Below are 26,155 nucleotides of genomic sequence, written 5' to 3'. Positions count from 1 at the left end.
TCACGCAAATCACTGCTTTATCACTGTGTGTGTCACGTGCATGTGTTATAGTTATAGCTTACTCACAATGCATCGTGCACTTGCAGATGTGACACCAGCGCACGACAAAGTATGATGCTGGCTTGCCCTGAGAAGAGCATCTGAGTTGCATACAGCCTCCATAATAAGCACTGTGTACGGCTATGGTCCCCTTGGCCTCAGCATATGGATTGAAGTGGGCAGACGTGGCTGCAATCCAGGACGTGTGTGTGTGTGCGTGTGTGTGCGTGCGTGCATGTTTTGGGGAGGTGTGTAGCGGTAATGGGGGAGGTTACCGTAGGCGCCTGTGGTGAGTCTTTCTCTGTGTATGAGTGGGTGTGTGTGCGAGCGTGCGTATGTGTGTGTGTGTGTGTGTCTGTATGGAGAGAGAGAGAGAGGAGTAGCCAGCATTAGAGCTGCTCAATGTGTAACTCTCCACTGTCCATACAGTCATGCACACGCACACACGGTCGCACACTTGCTCAAACACAAGCACAGGGCTGAGCACCCCATTGCCAAAACGAACTACCGCCCACTGTTAGTCCTCACAGGTGCTAAAAGTGAACCCAGCGGTGAACTTTCTCCTCTAACTTCTCTCAGACAATAAATAAAGATAAAACAACTCACTCTGTGTGAACACACCAGATATCAGGGAAGTGTTTGGAATTCTTTGTCACATATCAGTACTGCCAAGTCTTTCTGTATAGCAATTTGTTTGAAACTTCAAGAAAGTGTGTCTGTCGGTCTAAAGTCTGCGTCCGTTTGTCCGTCCGGTGTGTCTCTGCCGCTGTGCGCCTTCTTCACCTGTTTGCCCGCCCGCCTGACTTCCCTGCTTGCTTGTCTGCATGTCGCTCTGTCGGGTCTGTCTGCGCGCCTGCGGATGTGTCCCGTCGGCACTCTCTGGTTGCAGGGGTGAGGTTTTGGAGGAGTTGTCGGCGTGTGTTCTTGTGTGGCATGGACCGGGGCCGGGCAGGGTGGGGCGGGGCTGGGCCGGACTGGCTGCGAGCGCTCCATCCGGGCATTGTGCCAGACTCGGCCCACACATCGTCTCTACGCCAGCTGGAGGCTCTCACTAAGTTTAACCCTTATCGGTCCATGCACGCGCGCATCACATTGTTTTCATGGACAGAAAGAGACATCTCTTATTTGTGGGTGTGTTATTATTATTATGTTATGTGTGGGTGTTTGAGGTTTGGTCACGTTGACCTGTATGTTTTTAAAATATCATAGATTTGAAAGGGTCACAGAGTACATTTCAGACTAGTATAACCTCTATGTTCAGGGTCGTATGGTGGTGTCACGTACCCAGGATCAAGCCAACGTATTATTTAGCTTTTCCCCATGCAATCACATCGTATCATGTGGTGGCTACTTCACTGGTCTGAGTTGCTGTTCTACAGAGAGACAACATTTTAGACAGGACCAAGGTGCATTTCTTTCGTGCATTCTAGGGGCCATAACTCATCCTGGGTTAAACTTTCATCTGTTATTGTGCTAGTAGCAGAGAAGCTATTGTACAGTAGCAGCTCCTGTATCGTAGGCAGCAGCCCAGTCTGGACTCAGGCCAGCGTGGTGATGGCCGTAATGGATTCACACAAACAAACAAGTGGCTCTCTGGGTCGCCACGGGAACCAGACAATGTGTCAAATTCACCTACAGCAGTGGTTCTAGTGGTTTTATTATATTTTTTTATAATAATAAAAATGTTGAAATGTTGCTTTGTTTTTACATCCGGAGTTTTGAATAATTTTGAAAATCTTTAACAAGATATAGTGTGTCCCTGCGCCTGACCCAAAATCTTTTCAGATGGCTGTCCACCACTGTTAGGATGATTATAATACTGACATTTATACATGTGCATACATGTGTTGAATCACATGTGCATACATGTGTTGAATCACATGTGCATACATGTGATGAATCACTTTCATCTGCACCTAGTAGACGAAGACTCTTGGGACAACTTGGTCAACCAAATTCACCACGACCAAATAAATACAAATTTGGGGGTTCTTGAGTTTCTTGACATGAAAATGTTTGAGAACCATTGACTGAACAAAAACATGCAAGATAGATGCACATGGAAATTACTGACACTCTCTCTCTATGTCTCTCTCTCCTCTATCTCTCTCTCCCCCCTCCCCTACCTCCCCTCTTCTTTATCTTGTTCCCTTGCATACAGTGAACACTGATACAGAAACAGCTGTGGTGAATGTTACATACGCTACCAAGGAGGAAGCCAAAGTGTAAGAAAATCCTATAATGACTTTTTCTGCTCTGTTGTGGAGCATGTGGGGCTGCAACTATCCTTTATTTTCATAGCGATTATTTTATCGATTACTTTTACGATTGATGAATAATCGAGAGCCACGTCGACATCGGTTATTTTAACCATTTATGAACATTTTCAATATTTTCTGAAACCTTTTGCCTATTATGCCATATCCAAAATGGGATCGATTATTAAGCTATTATTGTCTCCACCAGGCCAGGCCGAAGGCATGGGGGGAGAGTATGTTTTGCACTCCGTCCGACCGTCCGTCCGTGTGTCCGTCCGTCCGTGTGTGTGTGTGTGTCCGTGAGCAGCTAATCTCGGCCACCGTTAACCTGGTCGATGCCAAATTTTGCACACACACTCCCTGGATGCCAACGATGAACCACTGCCCCAAAAAGTCCAGAACGGCCTGTTATAGCGCCACCAGGATGCAAAACAAGTTTTTGCACAGTACACCTACAGATTTTGTCCAAACATCACGCAAATTGGTACACAGTCTCTCTAGAGCCATTCAACGAAACCGGTCTTTCAGATTTCTCAGACTCCATCCTGATTGGTTAAGATTGGCTTCCAAAGTTCACAGGAGTGCTCAGTTTCAAACAAAAGGCTGCAAATCATGAACACATCGCGTGATTTCCGTGAAATTGTGCACCCACATTCCCACTAGGCCGAGGACAAAATGCCACATGAACAATTTCAACTCAGCCTCAAGGTGGCCGAAAAGTGTTTTTACCTCTAACTGCACGGATCTGTGGATAACTTTGTATGCCAACTCCCTAGAGGCCAAGGAAAAACCTTTGCCTGGAATTTTTCACATCTGCTCTTTATAGCGCCACCAGGAGGCCGACATATGTAAAACACATTTTCTATTATTACTCCTTCAGATTTTATCCAAATTTCACGCAAATCGGTACACATGATCTCCATAGTCATGTGATCACGACAGGTTTGTTTGATTTCTCATATTCCATCCTGATTGGCCACGATTGGCTCCTACAGTTTTCAGGAGTAGCCCGCTTTGTACAAATCGCCACAACTCCTCAACGCAGCGTCCGATTGCCATGAAACTGTGCACGCATATTCCCACTAGGCTGAGGAAGAAATGCCACTTGACAGTTTTCAACAGCCTGATGGTGGCGCTACAACAAGCCAAGTCGTGTCATGCACTCGTTTATTTGTGTTGCCCTGCTACCCAACCACCAGATGAAGGCAAGCTGCAATGTCCTACATTCCTATCCTCCTGGTGGAGACCTGTGCCCAGAAGGGCACTTTTTCTAGTTACATTTAAATCATTAAATAAAGTGTTTGATTATTATTATTTTTCTAAGATTGATTTAGGCTTTTCTGCCTTTATTGATAGTTTCAAGTGAAGATAGACAGGAAAGAGAGAGAGAGACGGGGAGAGACAAGGTTGTCATGAATGGGACTCGCTGTCAGGCCAGAGCCTATACAGTATACAGCAGGGGTCCTCAACTAGAAATGATGAAGGTCCACAAATAATTTTTTGAATAAGACCGAGGTCCGGTCCCATGCGCGGCGTCCATTGGAGAGCGGGGCTCTATGCCCGTTTAGTATGGTCAAGCCAAGCTTATACAAATCAGATCGCCTTCCACCCAACCAATAATGGGGTGCAGAGTGCAGGCCCGGAGTGGAACTCCAAATCAGGCCGGGAGTTATACGCCCTGGCAGGCCACACTGCGCACGCGCATAGCGCGCGCCAGAATTTTGGGGGCCCTTGGGGGACATTTTGGGGGCCTTTGCAGCAATTTCACATGAGAAATGTACCATCTGATGTTATTTATATTATTAACTTAAAACAAAAAAAAGATTTTTTTTTTTTTTTTTTTGGGTGGTCCGCAAAGAGGTGGTCCGCGGTCCGGTCGCGGACCGCGGTCCGCCAGTTGGGTACCCCTGGTATACAGTATGAGGCCTGCGCCTGAACCGCTTAGCCAGAGGGCGCCCCCGATTTTCTCTTTTTTTAAAATAATAGATTGATTTGTTTGATTAACTGTTGCACCCTTACTCTGGGGCAGGGCGTGACAAGAAAGTTTAACCACTTGAACCCCAGCGTCCTTATTCTGGGGAAACATTTGCAGAAAATAGCCGATCTAGGAGGATATTTAGTGTAGAGTGAAAACAGGAGGGGGCCTAGTATAGAGCCCTTGCAATCCAGTCAACTAAGTATTGGGCTTAAGCGGTTAAATCACAGTCACTGCTAATCTCTATATTGTACTAGAGGGCCTCTCATCTGCTTATTTATTGCAAATATCAGTTTTATGCTTGGAGGAGTAAATCAAACAATCTATTGCAGCGATTCCCAACCTGGGCCTACTGTCGAGCCGTGAGGATATTGCAAGTGGGCTTCCAAATAATTGGCAAAACACTAAGATTGATAATGATTAGATGATAATAACATTATCATAAAAATAATAATAAACAAAATAATAATAATTGAAAATGTTGTGTTCATTGTGATACCAATGAATAGGAAATTACAGTATACTATGTTAGTTCCATTGATCCAAGCCGGAACACAATCGATTGATCATTAAAATAAATACGCTCTGAAAATGCAGAGGGGGCCACCCTAAGAGATTTTCAACTGGGTCCTGATCCAGAAAAGGTTGGGAACCGCCGGCCGAGCTACTGTATTACTCTTTAAGTCTAACTCCGTTATCCATCCCTTCCTCACCTTCTATTCCTGCACTCCTTGCTTCCTTCCCTACTCATCCTCCTCTTACTTCATCCACATTCTCTCCGTTCTGTGTTTTCTCCTGTTCCTTGACTCCCCCCAGAGCCATTGAGAAGCTGACAGGACATCAGTTTGAGGATTACTCCTTCAGGGTGTCATACATTCTAGACATGGACGCTACTCCACCCCCCCAGGCCCCCCGCATGCGGCGCGGGGGTCGAACGTCCCGGGACCAGGATCATGCTCCGCAGGCCGGGCCATCGGGGGGGTACGGCGGCGGAACGCGCCACAAGCAACACGACTTCCCCCTGCGCATGCTTGTGCCCACCCAGTTCGTGGGAGCCATCATCGGCAAGGAAGGGCTCACCATTAAGAACGTCACCAAACAGACACAGTCAAAGTAAGCTGCTGCTAGGAAGACTCTTCTGTTGGTCATATTCACATTTCTTTTTGGGCTTACAGCATACATAACTTAAATGGCCGAATATAGTCAATTAGCTCTCTCCTGTGTTCTTATTGTCTCCACCAGGCCGAAGGCATGTGGGGAGAGTATGTTTTGCACTCCGTCCGTCCGTGTGTCCGTGTGTCCGTCCGTCCGTCCGTCCGTTAGCAGCTAATCTCGGCCACCGTTAACCCGGTCGATGCCAAATTTTGCACACACACTCCCTGGATGCCAACGATGAACCTCTGCCCCAAACTTTCCAGAACGGCCTGTTATAGCGCCACCAGGAGGCCGCTTTGTGCAAAACAACTTTTTGCACAGTACACCTACATATTTTGTCCAAACATCACGCAAATTGGTACACAGTCTCTCTACAGCCATTCAACGAAACCGGTCTTTCAGATTTCTCACACTCCATCCTGATTGGTTAAGATTGGCTTCCAAAGTTCACAGGAGTGCTCAGTTTCAAACAAAATGCTGCAAATCATGAACACATCGCGTGATTTCCTTGAAATTGTGCACCCACATTCCCACTAGGCCGAGGACGAAATGCCACATGAACAATTTCAACTCAGCCTCAAGGTGGCGCAATAACTGGCCGAAAAGTGTTTTTACCTCTAACTGCACGAATCTGTGGATCACTTTGTATGCCAACTCCCTAGAGGCCAAGGAAAAACCTTTGTCTGGAATTTTTCACATCTGCTCTTTATAGCGCCACCAGGAGGCCCACATATGTAAAACACATTTTCTATTATTACTCCTTCAGATTTTATCCAAATTTCACGCAAATCGGTACACATGATCTCCATAGTCATGTGATCAACACAGTTTTGATGATTTCTCATATTCCATCCTGAATTGGCCACAATTGGCTCCTACAGTTTTCAGGCCACAACTCCTCAACGCAGCGTCCGATTGCGATGAAACTGTGCACGCATATTCCCACTAGGCTGAGGAAGAATCCTGGTGGAGACCTGTGCCGATTGGCACTTTATCTAGTTGGGGCTATTCCTTGACCTTCACAAAGGCGTGGTGTTTTAGTCACAATCTCTTTTACATTTGTGTTTCTGATAGATGTGATGTGCTGTCTTTGCTGTTCTTTCTGTTTAGCTTTTTTTGCTCTTCAAGAAATCGGTTTCCGGGAGTAGTTGTAGTAATAGTTGTCTGGCTAAGCAAGACTAGGTTGAAAGTGGTTACCTTTCCAACTCTACATTTACCTGTATGTGTGCTCTGTTCTCTGTTGGCTTTCCATTAACGTTCTGACAATCCTGGGTGTTGTTAAAAGTGCCTAGTAAAGTAATACATTTGTCTTGATTTTTCCTATTCCTCCTCTCCCTCTCTGTGTGTCTTCCTCTATTTCTCATTCTCCCTCTCTCAGGGTAGATATTCATCGGAAGGAGAATGCAGGTGCGGCAGAAAAACCCATCACCATCCACTCCACTCCCGAGGGCTGTTCCTCTGCTTGTCGCATGATTCTGGACATCATGCAGAAGGAGGCCAATGAGACCAATACGTGAGTCCAGGGTTCCATTTGTAAAAACAAAGACGGGGGCATTTTCTTAAAGGGATTGTGACATAAAAAAAAAGGTTTTGGAATTGTTCTTATTTTTTTTTAGGTTTTCTAATCTCAATTGCACCCAAAAAACATGAACTTTTTACATTCAGTAGATTTTCTGTGATCTGGGGTTTTCTGGCTCAAACAGGTGCTCTGATTTGCCGGCAGTAAGTGATGTAAGACCCTGCAAATCCCATATATGTCAATGGGATTTGCCAGCAGATGTCACTGTTTTCACTGTGTTGCCTGTTTTCATTGTAGCTCAAAAGGCTTCCAAACCCCATGGAAAACTTCAGACCACAGAAAATCCACTGAATGTTCAAAGTTCAGGTTTTTTGGGTGTAATTGAGGTCATAAAACCTAAAAGAAAAAAGAAAAAGAAAAAGAAATGAAAATGAATGTCATAAAACCTTTAAGCACCTAAGCCCTATATACTTTGTTGTGCGACAAATAGAGAAAGTAATGTAGCCAATCTAAAAGCTCACAACACGACACAATGTGAGATGATCAATCTGCTAATTTATTTTCTTGTATGTGAAAATGTGCCCCAAAATTCACTAATGTGAATGGATTTAAATTTGTATAAAATTCTTAAATTGTGATATTATCTAACATAATTATCAAACATATTAGACTAATATTTCCCAATTTCCCCAGCAAATCAAAACCTTCACGTGTCCATGCTTGTGTAATGCTTGTGTAACCGCCTGGATTCCAAACAAAGTGTCCTGCATGTGAAGGCAGCCAAACATCTTACTGCCCCTGACCAAGGGAGATATTAGGCTTCTTCAGACAGGGCCACACTGTCTGCTACACTTTTAAATGCACATGTGTACATAAACACATTATACAGGTGTGTGAGCACACAAACACACACACGCACACGCACACGCACACACGCACACACGCACACACACACACACACACACACACACACACACACACACACACACACACACACACACACACACACACACACGCCGACGTAACTATACTTTCTCTCCCAGGCAGATTAACCCTGGTGTCAACCTAATCATCTCATCCTTTAACCTCTCCTGTACCTTTTAATCTCAACATCTATTCTCTAGTGCTCTCTTAAACATATGACGCGTCAAACTGGCCAGTTTGCCACATGTGATCACAGCTTTAGTGCTTAGGAGCCTGTGAGTGTGCCAGCAGCGTCCCTAATTCATCCCACATTTAACAAGACCCTTTATGAACGCTTCCAGCTTCTACTGGTCCTGAGAGTCAATAGCTAATATACTGTCTTTGCTGTTTGACAGTGCCCAAAACATGGCCAACACAGCGTAGACCACCCGACTGTGAACCCCTCTAATAAGTATTCTAACTGTAGCCCTTATGGTTTCAGAGAGAAACATTACTTTAATGTGAGCTGGCCCCTATTCCCACTCAAGTCGATGGGAAACTAATCAATTCATATAAATTAAATTGTACACATCGCTTAAAGGAACATTCAGTGATTTGGGTGATTTGGAAAACCCCCAGTTCCGTCCTGGTAACAAGATGTGCACATGTAGTACACTGAACCCCTAATTGCTCCTGATATGCTGGTTGGTGCATGGTTTCCGTCGCCATCGGCGCATGAATGTGTGCGTGAATGGGTGAATGTAATGCACAATCTATGTAAAGCGCCTTGGATAAAGGCGCTGTATAAATGCACCATTTTCCATTCATTTATAAATGCACCATTTACCACACACTCTACAGTGGGGGACACACAACAGGCCAACAGCACATGCACCAAGGCCCGCCCCACACTCGATCATGATTGGAGGAAGGCCCCTCTCATCCTGATTGGATGAAGGCTTGCTAACCCTATACCCAAAAAACGAAACCTAATTTTTTTTTGACCCCAGGGGTTAACTGGGGACAGGGAGGAACTCCTTATATGGTCAGCAAACTCTATAGTAGATTATTATTACATTTGAATTAAGTGAAATCACTGAATATAACTTTAACCAAATGCAACCGCAGTAATAACCGCAGTAATAAATTCAAAATTCTGAGTCAGTGCATAAACTAAAAAATTATCTACTCTAAATACAATAACGTAAAGAAGCAAAAATTCTTGAATCCATGAAAAAAAGTCATTGATCTGAATGAGTTAAGCCAGTGGTTCTCAAACATTTTAATTTCAACGGCCCCATAAGTCTGAGAGTGGGATCCATTTGGTTCAATTGGTACACTCTCAAGGAACTCTGAAGGATCCTCGTCCCCACTTTGAAAACCACTGAATTAGGCAAAGGATTATATTCCGATGTCTCAATTTCTTTCCACATAGGACAGAGGACATCCCTCTGAAAATCCTGGCCCACAACAGCCTGGTGGGTCGCCTTATTGGGAAGGAGGGTCGCAACCTGAAGAAGATCGAGGATGATACAGGGACCAAGATCACCATCTCCTCGTAAGTGCTCTGGCCATGTCTCTGTCCTACATATTCCTTTCTACACCTTCCTACAATACCTGCATCTGATTGGCCGGTACAGTGGCATGGCCAAGCAGTGGCGTCATCTCAGCTAAAGGTATGGCAAGCTCGTGTCACGCACGGGCACAATGCAGGCACACATGCGTACGATATGCGCCGTGCCCGTGTGTGGGCCTGGACTTTTTGCGGTTACGTGCAGTTATTTGCCTCTTTTTTTGCCTATTTTCCTCCATTTTTGCGGTTATTTGCATATTTCTTTGTATATTTCTCTATATTGTTCCCTCCCCTGGAACCAAAGTATGGCAGCTGCCATAGCTTGCCATACCCTATTGACGCCACTGTGGCCACAAGTTCTCCCTTGTGCCCAACTTCTTCCTTGTGCTTTTACAATGACTCTGTCCATCTCAGCCAATCGCAGCAATTGGGGATGGGGTTTTAGGTTGGGAATAGCATGTCCGCAGTTACTCATTGGAAAACCACATTAGAAAAATGTAACACCTGAAGCGTTGTGTTAGTTCAGGCAGAACACGGAAGCTTGAAGCATGCATCAGTTGATGGTCTATCAGTATTCCAGTCACGCGTCTACAGCTTATTTAGTATCAGTGGCTCAACAACCAACAAGTCACTATAGGGTCATTATAAACTCACATCTAACATTGTCATTGTCACTGCAAAAAACAAACAGAAAAAAAAACAGCCTCCTTCAGCTGTACTCAGCTTCTCTGATTCTGTTTATAGCTACTATGGTTGAATCCCTTGCATGCTGCTCAGATTCACTGGGAAGCATCACTTTACCACTGCACCACTTGAGAGCCCATTAGTTAAATGATTTGACCTAATACGTGTTAATGATAGAACTGTATCCTTGTCTCGGTAGTTGCAACCCAAAAGTCAACTATTAGACTAGGAGACGGTATTATAGCATGCTAGTATTATAGCATTCCTCAGATGTATGTTCATGAGCCACCCAGCATGTGGTATCACTTAACTTAGTCTGCCATTACAGGCCAAAAGTGTAGAGTTGATTACGGTTCCTTCACACCAGGACACAATATCAGAGGCGTGGTGATTGCATCCTACTATAAATGCGCCACGTCTCTGCGTGCGTGCGTGTGTGTACGGTTGTAATGCACGTAACTCTATATTTGACACACGCGTTCCACACCCCCGCAGGGAGTGCAGTGCCCGGACTCGAGTCGGTCAGACCCACGGTTCTCCAGAACCACCACAAAAGGCTCTGGTCAGGCTCTGCCAGTGGTCCTAATCAGCCTAAATCCCCTCACCTGTGCAATTTCCAGTCTCTGCCTCAGCCAATTGATTGCAACCCCACACCTGACAATTGATTGGCCTACTTAACCAGGTATTATTAGGTTCCCAACATCGTTCTCAAGTAGGCCGGTAGCCAACGAGCACGTACAGGTCTCATTTAACGCAACATACTCCCTAACCCTCATTCATTTAGGGCTAATGAATTGCTCTGTCTCTGATTCTGTGAAGACATAATGAGCCTTGCGATAGAAAGGCGGAGGACAGAGGTGGGACAGTAGCAACCACATCGATGTTGGAGCTTTTGTCCACGGCCACTTACACAGAGGAGAGAACAGATTAGATGCACTTCATTCGCACTAGCAATATGCATCTTCTTTTTTTTTTACACAATGTACATGCTAAATGCTCTATGAATGTATTATATGATTCATATAGTGGTGTAATGACATACAAAGATGCATTTTGAATATACTGTACATGCTGCTGAACAATGCACAATATTTTAAACAAACAAAAGATCAAAGTTTCTGTCTGTGCCAGCCTGTCAAGATTAGTGCTCTGCAGAGGATATGAAAACAATTATTGGAAAAGTTATGACACAAAATGTTTTCACAACGGAATGAAATCCTATTGAAGTAAGAGTGACAATGTACTCACATGTCAAAAATGCTGACATGGTCCTTTAGCAGCTACAGGACCGTGTCAGCATTTTTGACACATTAGCTAAAGTTTAGCTAATGAACCAAATACTGTGTCTGCATCTTGTTTATTATTAATTATTACACGATGTAAAATGCTGGAGCGTCAATATGCAACAGATATTCTTCCAGGCCGTGAGTCACCTTGCCAAATGTTTTCTCTGTGTGCGTTTTCTTGTTATGGTTTCAATCTGACAGCTGTTCATCCAAATGTTTGCACAGTGACTTGCGTTACCATATGCTTGCCTGTGTGTGTGTGTGTGTGTGTGTGTGTATGTGTGTGTGTGTGTGTGTCTGTGCATGCATGCGCATGTGTGCGTGCACGGCATCCGCCGCAGGTTACAAGATTTAACCATTTATAACCCTGAGAGGACCATCACAGTGAAAGGCAGCATGGATGCGTGTTGCAAAGCCGAGGTGGAGATCATGCGGAAACTGAGGGAAGGCTACGAGAACGACATTGCTGCTATAAACGTAAGCCGAACCTCGCATGTTGTCTGTCTTGGTGGGACGTGAGCTCAGCGTGACTCATTTAGTCTGACAGGCGATCTTGGGTCGGGTATAGTGAAATGCTATCAGAGAGCAAGGGATAGTATTGCCCTCCTATTCATACGCCTTAACCACCGGCATTACTAATACCGGCCATTGTCCACTTGGTAAGCAGATAAGCGTAAACAATCATCAAACAGCTCATCAGTGACTGGAGAGAGTATCTGGACATGCATTGTGCGTGCGTGTGACTCACTCCTTCTCCGATGCATGTGTCAGTGTCCCCCACTTAATGCCTGCAATTCCCAGCATACATCTGATAGCTGTAGGCTGTTCTCGCCCGGCTCCTCTTTCACACCGCCCCGGTGACATCACCGGTGGCGCAGCCAGGGGAGGTCAACCGCCGAGGAAGAGAGTCCGACGATGATATCACAATGAAAAAGCTGGACTGATTGCATTACAGCAATGCTGGAGTCAATGCTGTTAAGTGTTAAGTCATATTATGTGCGAGCATGATGATGATGGGAGTTTCACATCCAACCCCCCCCCATGGTCAATAATAGAATTGCCTGTGTCTCAAATTGCAAGTGCATTTTCCTTTACTTAATTGAAAGTTGTGCATTTTCTCTTATTAATGTCTGATGTAGGGCTTGTAATAACTGGCAATGAATATTGCTCACCGGCATGCATTTGTACAGTACAAAGTACAGTACATGGGTTGCTGTGAGTGTACTTTCTCTGTGCCTGCTGCCTTGCTCAGCTTCCACAGTGAGCCAGGGCCATCTAGCGTGACAGTTTGGATATTACACAGTCCTCATGGAGAGAGTCTCTGGGAAAATGCAAGTGAAAGGAGACCTTGTGTGTTTGGCGCCATCATGAAACCACAATAGTTGAATGAATCCCTGAAGGGAAATATTACTGTCAGCGACTGGCGGAACAGTTTCCCCCGCGGAGGATGCAAAAGACAAAGTTCAAGAAAAGAGAATGGATTTGTTTGCCCAATGTGTTGAGTGATATATGTCATTTGCTTACCTCAAACGACCCAATGTGAGCAGAACACGACTATTTGGCCATAAATGCCGCAAGACACCCAATTCAGTTTCCCCCCCCCCCCCCATTTACTGCCAATGTCTTACTAAATTATAAATAAATAACTTTTTTTTATATAACTAATTTTGTAACTCTTTGTTCTCCCTCTCTCTGCTATGGACTACCCTCAGCAACAAACCAACCTTATCCCAGGCTTGAACCTGAATGCACTGGGCATCTTCTCCTCTGGCCTGTCAGTGCTGCCCCCTGCTGGCGGACCACGTGGTGGAGGATATAACCAGCAGGCACCAGCAGGATATAACCAGCAGGCACCAGCAGGATATAACCCATTCTTAGTGAGTAGGCCACACTACTAACCCTAAACCAGGATATAACCCATTCTTAGTGAGTACACCACACTACTAACCCTAAACCAACATTTGGATCCTTCTTTAAACTACCATACAGTATAAGGTTAAACACAACAAAGCTAATAAAACAAAGTCCAGCTTAAGTCCAGTCAACAGGATAGTGCTGCCGGAATTGGCCAAAAATGATTCCTTTAAATATTCCTTTTAAAACACCACGTGAGTTGAACGAATTTCAAATGATTCGAATGTGTGTAATTGTAATATAATATATAATATAATTATAATATAATATAATATCTTTATCTATATGCGCCAGTCCTTTATCAGCCACGGTTGATGCTGAGAAATGCGCTCTCTTGCGAGATAAAATTGATGATTCATAATTGTATAATGGTTTAGTTTACTTTAGATACTGTAGCATTTCCACCAATAAAGATTTGGTCAAAGAGAAACCCTACAAAAGGTCCCTGTCTAAAATACAGCAACCTACCTGTTTAAAGGTATATTCAGTGATTTCACTCAAAAAACCTTAGGTTTCGTTTTTGGCTGTGGGACCCAGCCTTTCGTCCAATCAGGATAGAGAGTCAAAAACAAAACCTAAGGTTTTTTGACCCCCAGGGGTTAACTGGGGACAGGGAGGAACTCCTTATATGGTCAGCACACTCTATAGTAGAGAGGATTATCATCAACAAAACAAAAAAATAAGTGATATTTGAATTAAGTGAAATCACTGAATATACCTTTAACTCAGGGTATATATAATAAATCTAATAAATCAGTACATTTCAATAAACATGCACCACTGTATAAACCCCCCCCAAAAAAACTTCTGGATTTAGTTTGACCCAAAGAAATAAAAGAAAATAAAGAAAGGCAGCGTCCTGGAACGTGTGTGTGTGCGTGCTGTCATTCACTGAACATATTATTTTGGCTTATTATTGTTTTGGCTGATCGCCACAATACAAGCCCGGTACTTATTGGGGGAACGGAGACGCATCGCTCGAACGATCTGTGCACATCATGCTGAGTGCTGCTTTTGGTTTAAATCAAATTAAGCTAGGCTACAAGATATATGTGAAGGGAGCTTTAACACGAGAGACAAGAATCCATGCATTGTTTTTACATCGAGTCGTCGAGTCTCACTGTAAACCGTCTGCCTTGAGTGTCTTTACGACCAGTCACCAGATGAATCACCGTTTCAGCTTGACCTGTTATCATTTGTTAATCAAAGTAACATTGTGTGATTAAACGTGTGTGCTTTCAATTACCGAGCTCCAAGGCTTATCTATGCTTCTTGTCCGGAGGCAACTGTGTTTGGGTGGTGATGCACCGACCGTGTCACTGTGGTCAGTTTGAAGTCTGTGCAGAGCGGTGCGAGGCAGCTGATCTTTTCTTCATTGTATGCCGGTGTCGCATGGCAAATATAACTAATCTACAAGCTCACAACGACGCATTGTGGACTTTTAATTAAGCTCTCGTTTACACACGGCACTGTATGATTAAGTAAAGCTTAGGGGACTCGGGGAGACTTCTCCTGCCTTCTGCCTCTGACTGAGGGTTCTGTGATCTTGCACAGCATTTTTATTAGTGATGCACCGAATATTCGGCCGCAGAAAATATTCGGCAGAAAATGGCTAAAATTGCATTTTCGGCCTATTCGGTTTCGGCCCGAATAGGCAGAAAATATATCACCGAATAGTGTATGCAATTAATGGATTCAAACGAGCTGAATAAATGTTTTATGGACCCATAATAGTGATTATTATTTAAGTTAAGTTTTGCCATAACCATTTATTTAGCCATAAATCAGGTCATTTAAGGTACGGCCATGACAGCAATGGTAAGAAAAAAAGATATATAATATGAATCATATTCGGGATTCGGTTTTTGGCCAACTGTTTCCTATATTCGGTATTCGGTTTCGGCCAAGAATTTCCCTTTCGGTGCATCCCTAATTTTTATTATTATCTTTTTTAAATTCGAACCTTAATTTTTTATATTTGGTTATTCTTTATTTTTGAATATTCTTTTGAATATGGAATATGCATTGGCAGCACTACAACAGGATAATGCGGTTCCTCCCAATGCCATGTATGGTAAATCGGGTGTACCAGAACCAGTTTGTGGAAAAGCAATATGCTGTTTTTACTCATGACATGACAAGCTTGAAACAAGCAGAAATCCCCCATCTCTGCCAGAGATGAGTCAGTCTCTACTCATTGCCCAATAAAGGCAAGTGAAATTTCTGAGGCTGTCTGTGAGAATGCATTGGCATGTTTGGAAGCAAGGCAAGCTAGCCACATGAACCTATTCCCTATTCTGGGCATGTCATAATAGCCATACATTCGGCGAAAATAGGTGAACAATCTGCGAAGATAAATCAGCAGAAATAGCTGATCTACAAGCTCAGCTTGGCTATGTTCAGCGGAGATATTTAGTGGAAAAAGGAAGGGGTCAATTACAGACCCCTGGGGAACTAAGTACAGTATGTAGGGTTTAGGTGGATATTGTTGTTGCGTTATTGTTTTGTGTGTTTGCCAAATACATTTACACATTTGCCTTGAAAATACCCTATTTTTAGAATGTGTGCTGTGTGCATTGGTGTGAGAGAGAAGTGCCTTACCAATTTACTGTTTTGTCCATTGCAGAGTCATCCTTCACATCTCAGCGGCCTCTATGGGGTTCCTCCAACAAGTGCCATCCCCCACCAGCACTCAGTATGTCCTGTGATATCAGCAACATATTCATTATAGTTCCAGTGAGCAGTGAATTCCCACCTAATTTCTTGTTCTTTGCTTTATTTAGGACAATATTTAGAACACCAAAGGGAGCTGCTTGCTAGACAACTTAGGGTCATAGTTTTTATGCGTTGCCTTGCCTACACAAAGCAGATTTTAATTGAAGTCTTTTGGAATGCAGGATTTATCGTCCCCGTGTTGGCGGGGAAAGCCTCACTCTACCAGTGGCATTTTTGTGGAGGAGGTGAAAGCCATCCACTTTAAACCTTCACTGCCACTTCCTCAAGCAAGCATTAATGACTGCGGTTGAAAGGTCAGAGAGAGAGAGAGGGAGAGAGAGAGAAGGCTCGTCTTAAAACACGCTCACCCTCATTTTTTCCCGCCGATCTCATGCCGACCGTTCGGTGGGGCGGTTCTTGTATTCTTAAATTAGTTTTACTTAAAATAGAACTAAGTTTAGGGTTAGGCATAGGAATAAGGTTAGGTTTTGGTTGGTTTTACTGAGGTTAAACTTAGGAATACGGTTAGGTGTAACCGTTTAGGCATAGTTTACTGACGTAACATTTAGGAATACCAGGCAGATACCGTTCTACCAGATTTAAGCCAGAGGCGACTGTGTTTTGAGGTGAGCATTCTGGTATTCGTGACAGGGTGTGTCATTTTCATGTTCCCTTGCACATTGACCAGAACACCACAAATATTTCCGGAAGGGGATTTTCAGACCAGTGTTATCCCGTAAATAAATAAAAAAGAAACCCACTTCAAAAGCCCAGAGATGTTTGTTGCCATGCTAAGGAATACAAAACTAAACAAACAAAAAAAATACTTGTTGGAAACCTCTCACACAACCATAATGGGTAATATTCAGTGTAAATTTGAAAGTTGTCAGGTAGGCCTATATTATATATGGAATATTAAATCAAACCCCCAAATATCTTCTTTCAATATTTTAAACCATCACAAATCCTTGTTAATGTATCAATTTGTGAGAGTATACAAATACATTTGTACACTCTCAGAGATAAATTAACACTGAGGACCAGTAAAAAAACAAATGTTTTTATTTGTAGCCTATGCCTACAGCTAGTACAGCAGTCTCCACCCTTAAAGCAAAATTACACTTTGGTGTAGCTTTGGTTTGTTTAGCACATAAACAGATGCAAACTAGAAAAAGTGATACTCGGAGCACAGGTCTCCACCAGGTCAGGAACGTTTGTTGTGGGCGTGCATTTTTTGTATGGAGTGAGACGGACGGACCGAGCGGACAATTTACTCTCTATTTTCTTTCTTAGTACATAGGAAACAATTCTTATTTCTATAGAGAAAGCCAGTTATGGTTAGATATTTTCTCCTTTTTATTTTTATTGTATTCTTTGGTTGGTTTATCAATGTGTTATTTAGGATGGGGGAAGGGATATGGGCAAATTGGACTGGAGGGGGGGGAAATAACTCCTTGTTGGCCAGCCCAGTTGATTATTGTCAAACATTCAAGAAATAATAATTCTCATCAAACCGAGATTCCTACAGTTGAGAGTTCCCGTGCAGCCTATTTTAAGGATGAGGGCCAGGGCAGTCACCAAAGCAGTATCAAAAAGAAAAGAGCTGGAGCACACGGGTCATCTTAAAAACTTTAAATTGGTGCAAAAGAAATGACAGCACAGTTCAGACTAATACTAATAACTCAGCATGGGAATTCCATTCAATCCACACATGCTATACAAGTATACAGTATACACCTATTAAATGTAAGATGACCTGCTCCAGCTCCTTGAATTTTTTTGATCCAGATTCCTTTGTATATTTATACCTATACGAACATCGTTTAAAGAATAAATGATAAAATTCAGAATTTGAGAACAATGAATCTTGAATCATCTATGAAGCATTATCAAAGAACACTGCAAGGAGTAAACCTGTAACGACCCTTTCTCATTTTCTGTCTTTCTCAGCAACAGGCTCCGGAACAGGAGGTGGTCTACCTCTTTATTCCAACTCAGGCAGTTGGGGCCCTGATTGGCAAAAAGGGACAGCATATCAAACAACTAGCCCGCTTCGCTGGTGCTTCAATCAAGGTGAGTGAGGCATCAATGAGAGGGTACTCTCAGTCAGTGAGTTGTTGAGGCTGTGTTATCACGTTGGCAGACAGTGTTGGCTGAGTCAGCTGTACTTTCTGGACCACAGCTGACAATGTCAAGGCTCATACATAGTCTGGATTTTCGGTGGTTAGGTGACCACCGAACTACAACATGACGTCACGAGCCGCGGTGAAGAGCAAACCACCGCCACCGCTCCAGCCCTTCTCTCTGTTTTTACTCACCACCGCTCAATGTTATTTCAGCTCCGGTGGTCAGCTCACCACCGGAGCGGTGGTCACCTCACCACCGAAAATCCAGACTATGAATAGGCCTTTAGTCTTCAACATGGACAAACATTCTCTGCTGGAAACTAACTTGTGAGCTGAGAATTTCAAGAAACCCTAAAGCTTTTTATGTTGTGGTGGTGTTTTATGGTTTGGTTTGTCAGCTGGGTAAATCGCTCACGTAATGTGATGCAAGGAGAATGACATTGGTATGGATTGAAGTCCTGTCAGGATTTATAGGTTTAAACTGTATTAGATGACTACAGAACCAGAACACCTTGACTACAATGTTGTTAGACCATGCTTTGTATTTCTCTCTCTCCCTCCCCCTGCTCCCTATACCTTTCATCACTTGTGTCAGATCGCCCCTGCAGAGACTCCAGACGTCACAGAGAGGATGGTCATAATTACTGGACCCCCAGAGGCTCAATTTAAGGTAAATACAGCTGTACAAATCCCCACCGGTCATAAGAAAATAGCTGAATGATCACAACTGCAGAACAACTTGTTCTGTAACTCCCTCCAAGGCCAAGCACAGAAAGACACAAGTGGCTTCCTCTACTGATTTATTTTAAGGTGTCTTCAAATCCTCCAAACCCACCGTGAAAACTAAACATAAACAATACAATAAAACAAGCACGTTACAATTAACATAAAATTACATGCACAGAATGTATATGGAAGCATTTCACCAAAGTAAAATACAGACAGAAAACAAACAACAAATACCTTGTTGGCTGTGCATAAAACAAAGAAGGGAATCTCTTCAGTCTTAGGTCCTTATAACCTTTCTTATGACAGTCTCTTTGTGTGACCAGTGCAGGAGCTGCTGCACCTTGCTGCTTCTGTTGCTTGTGGCTTGATTGCATGTACACAAAACTCCTGTGTACCAATTGACATGAGAGCAGACCAACACAGAATATGGCTTTGACCCTTCAAAATAAAAGCATTACAACAACTTGACAAGAAAAACACATGAAATTACGTTTTAACATGAATGTAACTTAACTATGAACTTCTTAATTATGAACTTAGACCTTTTAGAAATAAATTATATTACTTGTAGTGGCAACAGTTACATGTTCTAGCAGTAAGTTGTATTCAGATGATTGTATCATCAATATATGCTCATCGCTGTGTCCCCATTTCCCCCAGTCTTCCTTGTCTCATTCCCTCCTCTGTATTCCAGGCCCAGGGCAGGATATTTGGGAAACTGAAGGAGGAGAACTTCTTCACGGCAAAGGAGGAGGTGAAACTGGAGACCCATATCAAGGTTCCCTCAACTGCAGCTGGCAGGGTCATCGGCAAAGGAGGCAAGACAGTAGGTTGATGGTGAAGGAGGTGGAAAATTAACTGGGATCCTTACGCAGCATCCCGCAAGTATACCCCAGTCTGCTTTAATCCAGTGATTTTCAATCAAGGACATATCAACCTGGAGATCGATATGGTTGATATGCATTAGGCCAGACCTCCATTTGATAAAACTACTACACTAAACTACTACACTAAGATCCTCAGTGCTTATTTAACACTGAGAGTTCCATCCATCCATCTTCAACCGCTTATCCGTAGTCGAGTCGCGGGGGCAACAGCTCCACCAGAGAACTCCAGACATCCCTTTCATCCTTTCACACTGAGAGTTACAGACCTGTAAGTGTCCATTTGGACCCCTAGTGGTTCCTGGGCCTGACGTTGAGAAACAGTGGTTTAGCCAGTTGTACGTCAGTTCCACTTTAGTAGAATCATCAGTGTATTTTTCTGCTTTTATTAATAAATACAGTGATCTGAAGAGAGCGGGGAGTGACATGCAGCAAAGGTCGTCGGGATTGGGGGTCGAACTTGCGATGCGATGTCAGGCGGCATTAGCAGTCTAGGTGCCCAGATGTGTCTTTTAATGAGCACTAGTGTCTGTTGGAAGTGAGGCATGGGTCATGACCTCTAGCCTGGCAAAGGCTTAGCCTCAGCCTGGCTGAGCTTGTGATATTTATGCTGCCTACAGTATGTGAGGCTACATAACCTCTGGGTTTCCCGTCTTTTGCAGGTTAATGAGCTGCAGAATCTTACTAGCGCTGAGGTCATCGTACCACGGGACCAAACTCCAGACGAAAATGACGAGGTCTTTGTGAAAATCAGTGGGCATTTCTTTGCCAGCCAGGTAATAATACTATAAATTAGGATCAGATGGGCAGTAATAACACCTTCTTGTATCCAGTTCACTCAATATAGCAATGAATGAACCTTCTTGTTCTTGCTGTGTGTCTGTATTTGTGTACATGACCTAATGTGCTAATTTCTGTCAAAAGTTTCTGTCAAACTAGCGTATCTGGTTGTGTCGGGGTCCAGCTTGTCATACAAATCTGCTCATTTATTTGTTTAAAAATATATTATACAAATACCGTTATTATGATGGTAATGTCTTCTATTACGGCATTTCATCTCATTCCTTACTTTGATTGTTCCCCTCCACCAGACTGCACAGAGGAAGATCCGGGAGATTATTCAACAGGTCAAACAGCAGGAACAAAAACACCAGCAGGGCACCCCCGTGCCACCGCACCACGCCAAGTGACCAGTGGGGGCTGCTCACAGCAGGCACCAGCCAATGAATGTAGCCCTCCCAAAGTGGACAGAGACCTATCCAGACGAAGGCCAAGGGGACATGCAGGGCAGACCAGCAGCACCGGGAACAAAACCAAAGAACTTCATTGGGGGAAATGTGCAGGGCATAGTGTGCACTGCCAGCCCTGCAGGAGTAGGTGGAGAGGGGGGGTGAAACATTACTGATATAGTATACTTAAAAACATTTAAAAATAAATAATAATTTAAAATAAATCAACAAGGAGGGTGGAAAATAGCAGAGAATTGGGCATCTGTTGTGTTCACAGTAAAAATAAGGATTAAGAAAACAGGATTAAGTACAATATTAAGTCACCCTGCATAACGTTATCGCTTTAGTTGGACTAACATACAGTAGGCCTAACAGACAGATAAAGCAGCTGTATTAACACGAGCGCATTGGAGACATTGCCGTAGATATTTTGGGATTAGAATGAGAGCGAGTGGTAATGGACACTTTCTCTCACAACAGGTTGTGGTATTCAGATTGCAAGAGTAAAGTATCCTTAGCAGTATTAATGCAAAGTAGAAACGTATACTGATACATGTTGGAAGTATGCACTGTTATTTTAGTGTTTGGTTCATTTCAGAGATTTGATGGGGCTGCGTAAAACGGTGTCACCTCTAGGCAGTCTCTTTAAAATTATATCATTTATTTGTTCATACTGCAATTGATACAAAATGCCCTTAGAAAACATAGTGAATGGTTCTGAGCCCTTATGATTAGCCTGTGTGTGTGCCAACGCAAAGGATAACATCCCTTTGAACTGTTTCTTACCGTTCATATCTGACGCTCCACTTTTTAGCTTTCTTTTCATTTCTTCACTTTCACTCTGCTATCACTTTCTCATCTCTCTCATCTGGCATGTTTCATTTTTTTTACATGATAAAATATTTGTTTTCAATAACCATTTATTTTCTGCAGCCTTTTTGATAACATTGACCTGACTGCTACTTTCAACCACAGAGCTCAACAGAGGTTAAATACAACAGGGATTTTGTATTCGCCAGTAAACTGGTATCAATCCCATACTGTACAGTAGACTGTATCTACATTCATGCTTGTTGTCCTGTAAACATAAAAACTAAATTAAGAGGATGTTTCTAGAAGAATTCTCTCTCATTTAAAAAAACAAAACAAGAAATAGAGGTGCCCCTTTCTTGTCAAAGGGGCGACCGGTCATTTGGAATGTGCATCACCACATGTTCGGCCTTATGAGCAAGCTACATGCAAGCTGAGGGCCCGGGTTAGAGTTGGGGGGTGTGGGGTTGGGGGTTCAGTCTTGAGGTGTGTTTGGAGTGATAGTGAGGAAGAGGTAGGATGAGATAATGGGGAGGCATTGTATGACCTGTGTGGTTACACACAGGACCGCAAACGTGTTTGGCTTTAACCCTCCCTTGTCAGGGAGCTTTCTAAAATGGCATGACAGCTGTGAATGTATGATATGCAGCCTTTTAGAAATATCACCCCCTGTCATGTCCAGCATGCCCGGTCAGCAGTGCATGACAGATTGTTCTCTCTCTCTGTGCATCTCTTTCCCTTCTTTGACGCAAATGCTTCTCGGCAGACTGACCGGAGGCCCGGAGAGCATGCTGGACATACAGGTTCTGATATCCCTTTGTGCTTTATTTTGGAGACCATGGAAGCTTGTTGCCTTATTTTGTCACCCATTCAGACGTCACCATTGGCTCCTTCGCCCTGTGAGCCCATCAGCTTCATCTTCCAGATGCAAGGTTATTGCCAATACACACAGCTTCCTCCGTGTGTGTATGTGTGCGAGTGTGTGTGCGCGAGTGAGCGAACGTGCGTGTATATATATATAAAAAGAGAGTAATATTTATGAATCTATTTTTTCCTATTTTGTGATGAGAGCTATTGATAAGAAACAAAAGAAAAATAAAGTAATTTTCTTTTTTCCTCAGTGGAACACTGCCATATTGCTTTGAAGGGAAGTGTTTTATTTTTTAAAACTAGACTATGAATAACAATAATATAATAATAAAACCTGAAAAAATAGAACAATAAGTGAACCACCACGTAACTTTGGTCAGGATGTGAACAGTGCACATGTCAGTATTGTGATCTACCTCAGGCTTCAGGGTACCTCAGTCCAATCTTTCATTTCCCCCCTTTTCCCACATTTTGTATGCCTTGTTAACTGATCGTTTTGAGCGTTTAATTTTCTTTTCTCTTTTTTAATAAAAACAAACAAACAAAAAAATGAACAAGTGACAAGATTTACAGTAATCTCTAAACACTTCAGGTCCAGCTGACTAGTGACGGCAGAATCAATGGATCTGTAAAACATTGTAAACCGTAGTGAAGTCTTTTGGACTGTCTCTGACTTGGACACCTCTTATCGACACGCCCAATCGGATTTCCAAGTCAAATTCCAATAGAGCTGAAGGAAGAGCAGGATCTATAGGGGTACATGCTATAGGTGTACTGATTTCATCGACTGAGAAAAGATACAAATTGTTATCCTACAACCACAACAACCGTACCTCCAGTTTTCCCAATTGTACCTCCAGGATTTTTTTGTTTAAACACTTTTTATTTTATTTTAAAAATGACCCAAACCAATCTTACCAGCTCTGTTTGATAACATACTCTGGGGTTGATTTGAAGAAAAAATAAGAAGCTGCAAAGATACACTGACAGGACTCTTGAACATGGTGTAATACCCTAGTCTTCTGTGTAGAATGTAGAACAACTCTAGGCTAGTTGTTGATTGATCTGTCACTGTGTACGACAAGATAACTATACTGTAAACATGTACAATAGTCACATAAATGCATAATTTTCTGTCTCTATAACCTAACACTTGCCTGAGTTAGATTTGGTTGCACCACATGCATCATACTTGGTTGCACATATATGCAGAACATAGCAGATCTACAAGTTCAAATGCCTGTCTGACATGGTTTGAACTTGTAGATGTGATATTTTTGGTGTGAGACACTGACGCGCAATTAAGTATAAATCAGGCTTTAACCAATCTGCACCTGCGTTGTGAGAGATGGTGGAAGACATTTAGAGCATCTCAGCTTCATTTAAAAAGAAAGATCTCTAAATGACTCATCAATCTTACCATTTTATTTCTGTTGTGCTGTACATTATTTTTAAATTACCTCCCAGAATCCAAGGCTGATTTTAGTTACTAAAACTAAAACCAATGTAGGGCAAAAAATATATATGAAAAAATTAAAAAAGAAAAAAGAAATGAATAGTGAAAGATAGTAATTTATCTTATGAGTTGAAAATCCTTTTTGTGTTTCTGCTCCGTCATCTGAGGAGTTGGAATGTTTTGTCCCAGTGAACACAGACTAGGAGTTATTAAAACAGTCACACAAAGCCTGAGGTAATTTCAGAAATCCTCCCCACAACCAGTGCAGTACTGTACCTCATACTGAACAGAACTACTATACCTTCAATACCTTATGACTCATTGTATGACTGCATCACTCTCCGAAAGTTCCAACTGAAAGAAATGTTCAAATCTGTTCATTTTGGCGAGGGATGTGGTTGTATGACAGTTTTTAGCCGAAGCATAAATTAGGCTTGACAGTGGCACTACTCAATCTCATGACACACTAGCACTAGATAATTTTTGTTGCTCAGACTATTGTATCAGTTTGTTTGACTGTAAAATAAGTCATTCAAGGATGCTGGTTTGAAATGGCCTGGGTTTTCATTTACTCTCTTGCTGATTACACCTCTAGTCAGGTTGAAGCTGGGTGGAGCTATGCTGACAGTTGTATGATACCAGAAAGTTATATGGCCAGTAAGAATGATTAAATTAAAAGGTAATTTGGCTTGCCCTTAGAGGTACAACTAAACTAACAGGTGTGTTGGGGGAGCTGTCAATCAAACCTTTATGGCGTTCCCACACAGCCCTGAGAAGGCAGCCAGAGTTTCTGAAAACACTAGTATGAGTGTCATTTAACTCATAGATCAGTTTTGGATTTTAAGTCCTTTGTGTGGAGGATTCATTCTACGACTCTTCAAAACAGTCTCACTTGTGCGTTTGTGTTCTAATGTCTAGGTAAAGGCTCAGGTGGCAAGGATTCCATCTAGATGGAGATATCAGTTTTCATTGCAGTGTGGTGAGCCGACTCTGGTCAGTGGCTGCTGCCAGTTTCCAGGCTGTGAAGGAAGTTACATTTTAGGGACATTTGCAACCAACAGGATTTTGAGGTGGAACTTTACAATATGATAGTGGACTTTTCATTTATTTTTCTAGACGTTGGTATTTCTAGGTTTTTGTGAGGCGTGCTAGACATTAATAATCAATACCAGATAACATGTCACTGGGCGAGTACAGTGTCGTTTTTTGTCATATCACATGGTGGTTAGTTAGTTTTGCCTGTCTTCTGGTTATATAGTTCTCTTGTCATCTGCACTGATCTACTATAGCCTGGAGAAGTAGTTGGGATTCTTTGCTTTTTATATTCATTCCTTTTAGATCACCAGATCTAGCGATTAAAATTGTGGTGAGATCATAGCTTGCTTGATTCTGTACAGATGCGGGAAACGAGTGGTACAAAAAGAAGATGTTAGAATGGAAGGTTCCAAACGTGTCCAGACAAACAGAGGGGCATTCAACACCAACTTAAATGATTTTGCCATGGTGTAGCCTAGGAATGGTAGTGATACAGTACATTCTACAGTCAGACAATATGCAGAACCACACCAATGTTCCTGTCCTATGTTATCGAGTGAGAAAATGCGAAGGATTGCATGAGAACTGTAATAGGTTATCCAGTATGTACTAGGCTACATTTCCTATACATAGTCCCACACTTACAGTAGTAGTTTTTGGTGGATCCATTTCTGAACTTCATTTCACAATTGGGAGATTTTCCTTTAGTGGGTCCCCCTCGGTCCCACATTTCCCATGAACTGAACCAACAGGTCTGAAACACCTCCAGGTGATTGGTGAAATGTGTACTAGACAGAGAGAAGATCCATGTACAGTACATGTCAATGGATCCATGTCTATCTGGTAACAGCTATGCTGTCGTTTTAAGTTGTGAGTGAACTGTATTGCTGACCAACCTGGATCTGAGCAATAAAGAGTATTTCAAAGAATGTGCTTTTACTGCCTCTGGACTTTTTCTGTTTCGTCTTTAAATAAAAGCAACAAATACAGCGATG

At 42.8% G+C, this 26,155-nt stretch overlaps 1 protein-coding gene across 1 annotated transcript in view; it reads left to right on the top strand.

Annotated features, from left to right (window-relative positions):
• Positions 1–22,238, top strand: part of igf2bp2a (insulin-like growth factor 2 mRNA binding protein 2a) — a 58,239-nt gene extending 36,001 nt beyond the window's left edge. Inside the window, exons 5-16 of the mRNA XM_083776637.1 lie at positions 2,201–2,264; positions 5,089–5,385; positions 6,806–6,940; positions 9,285–9,407; positions 11,734–11,869; positions 13,105–13,269; positions 15,933–16,001; positions 17,972–18,094; positions 18,743–18,817; positions 19,571–19,702; positions 20,423–20,536; positions 20,852–22,238. Coding sequence (XP_083632763.1) covers positions 2,201–2,264; positions 5,089–5,385; positions 6,806–6,940; positions 9,285–9,407; positions 11,734–11,869; positions 13,105–13,269; positions 15,933–16,001; positions 17,972–18,094; positions 18,743–18,817; positions 19,571–19,702; positions 20,423–20,536; positions 20,852–20,950 — 1,532 coding nt within the window. The 3' untranslated portion in view covers positions 20,951–22,238. The remainder of the gene's footprint in view (positions 1–2,200; positions 2,265–5,088; positions 5,386–6,805; positions 6,941–9,284; positions 9,408–11,733; positions 11,870–13,104; positions 13,270–15,932; positions 16,002–17,971; positions 18,095–18,742; positions 18,818–19,570; positions 19,703–20,422; positions 20,537–20,851) is intronic.
• The last annotated feature ends 3,917 nt before the right edge of the window (positions 22,239–26,155 follow it).

The sequence above is a fragment of the Protomyctophum parallelum genome (genome assembly GCF_964188405.1).
Source record: "Protomyctophum parallelum genome assembly, chromosome: 11".
Classification (NCBI taxonomy): domain Eukaryota; kingdom Metazoa; phylum Chordata; class Actinopteri; order Myctophiformes; family Myctophidae; genus Protomyctophum; species Protomyctophum parallelum.
The sequence above is the reverse complement of the archived record's forward strand: the minus strand, read 5'-3'. Positions and strand labels throughout refer to the sequence as shown.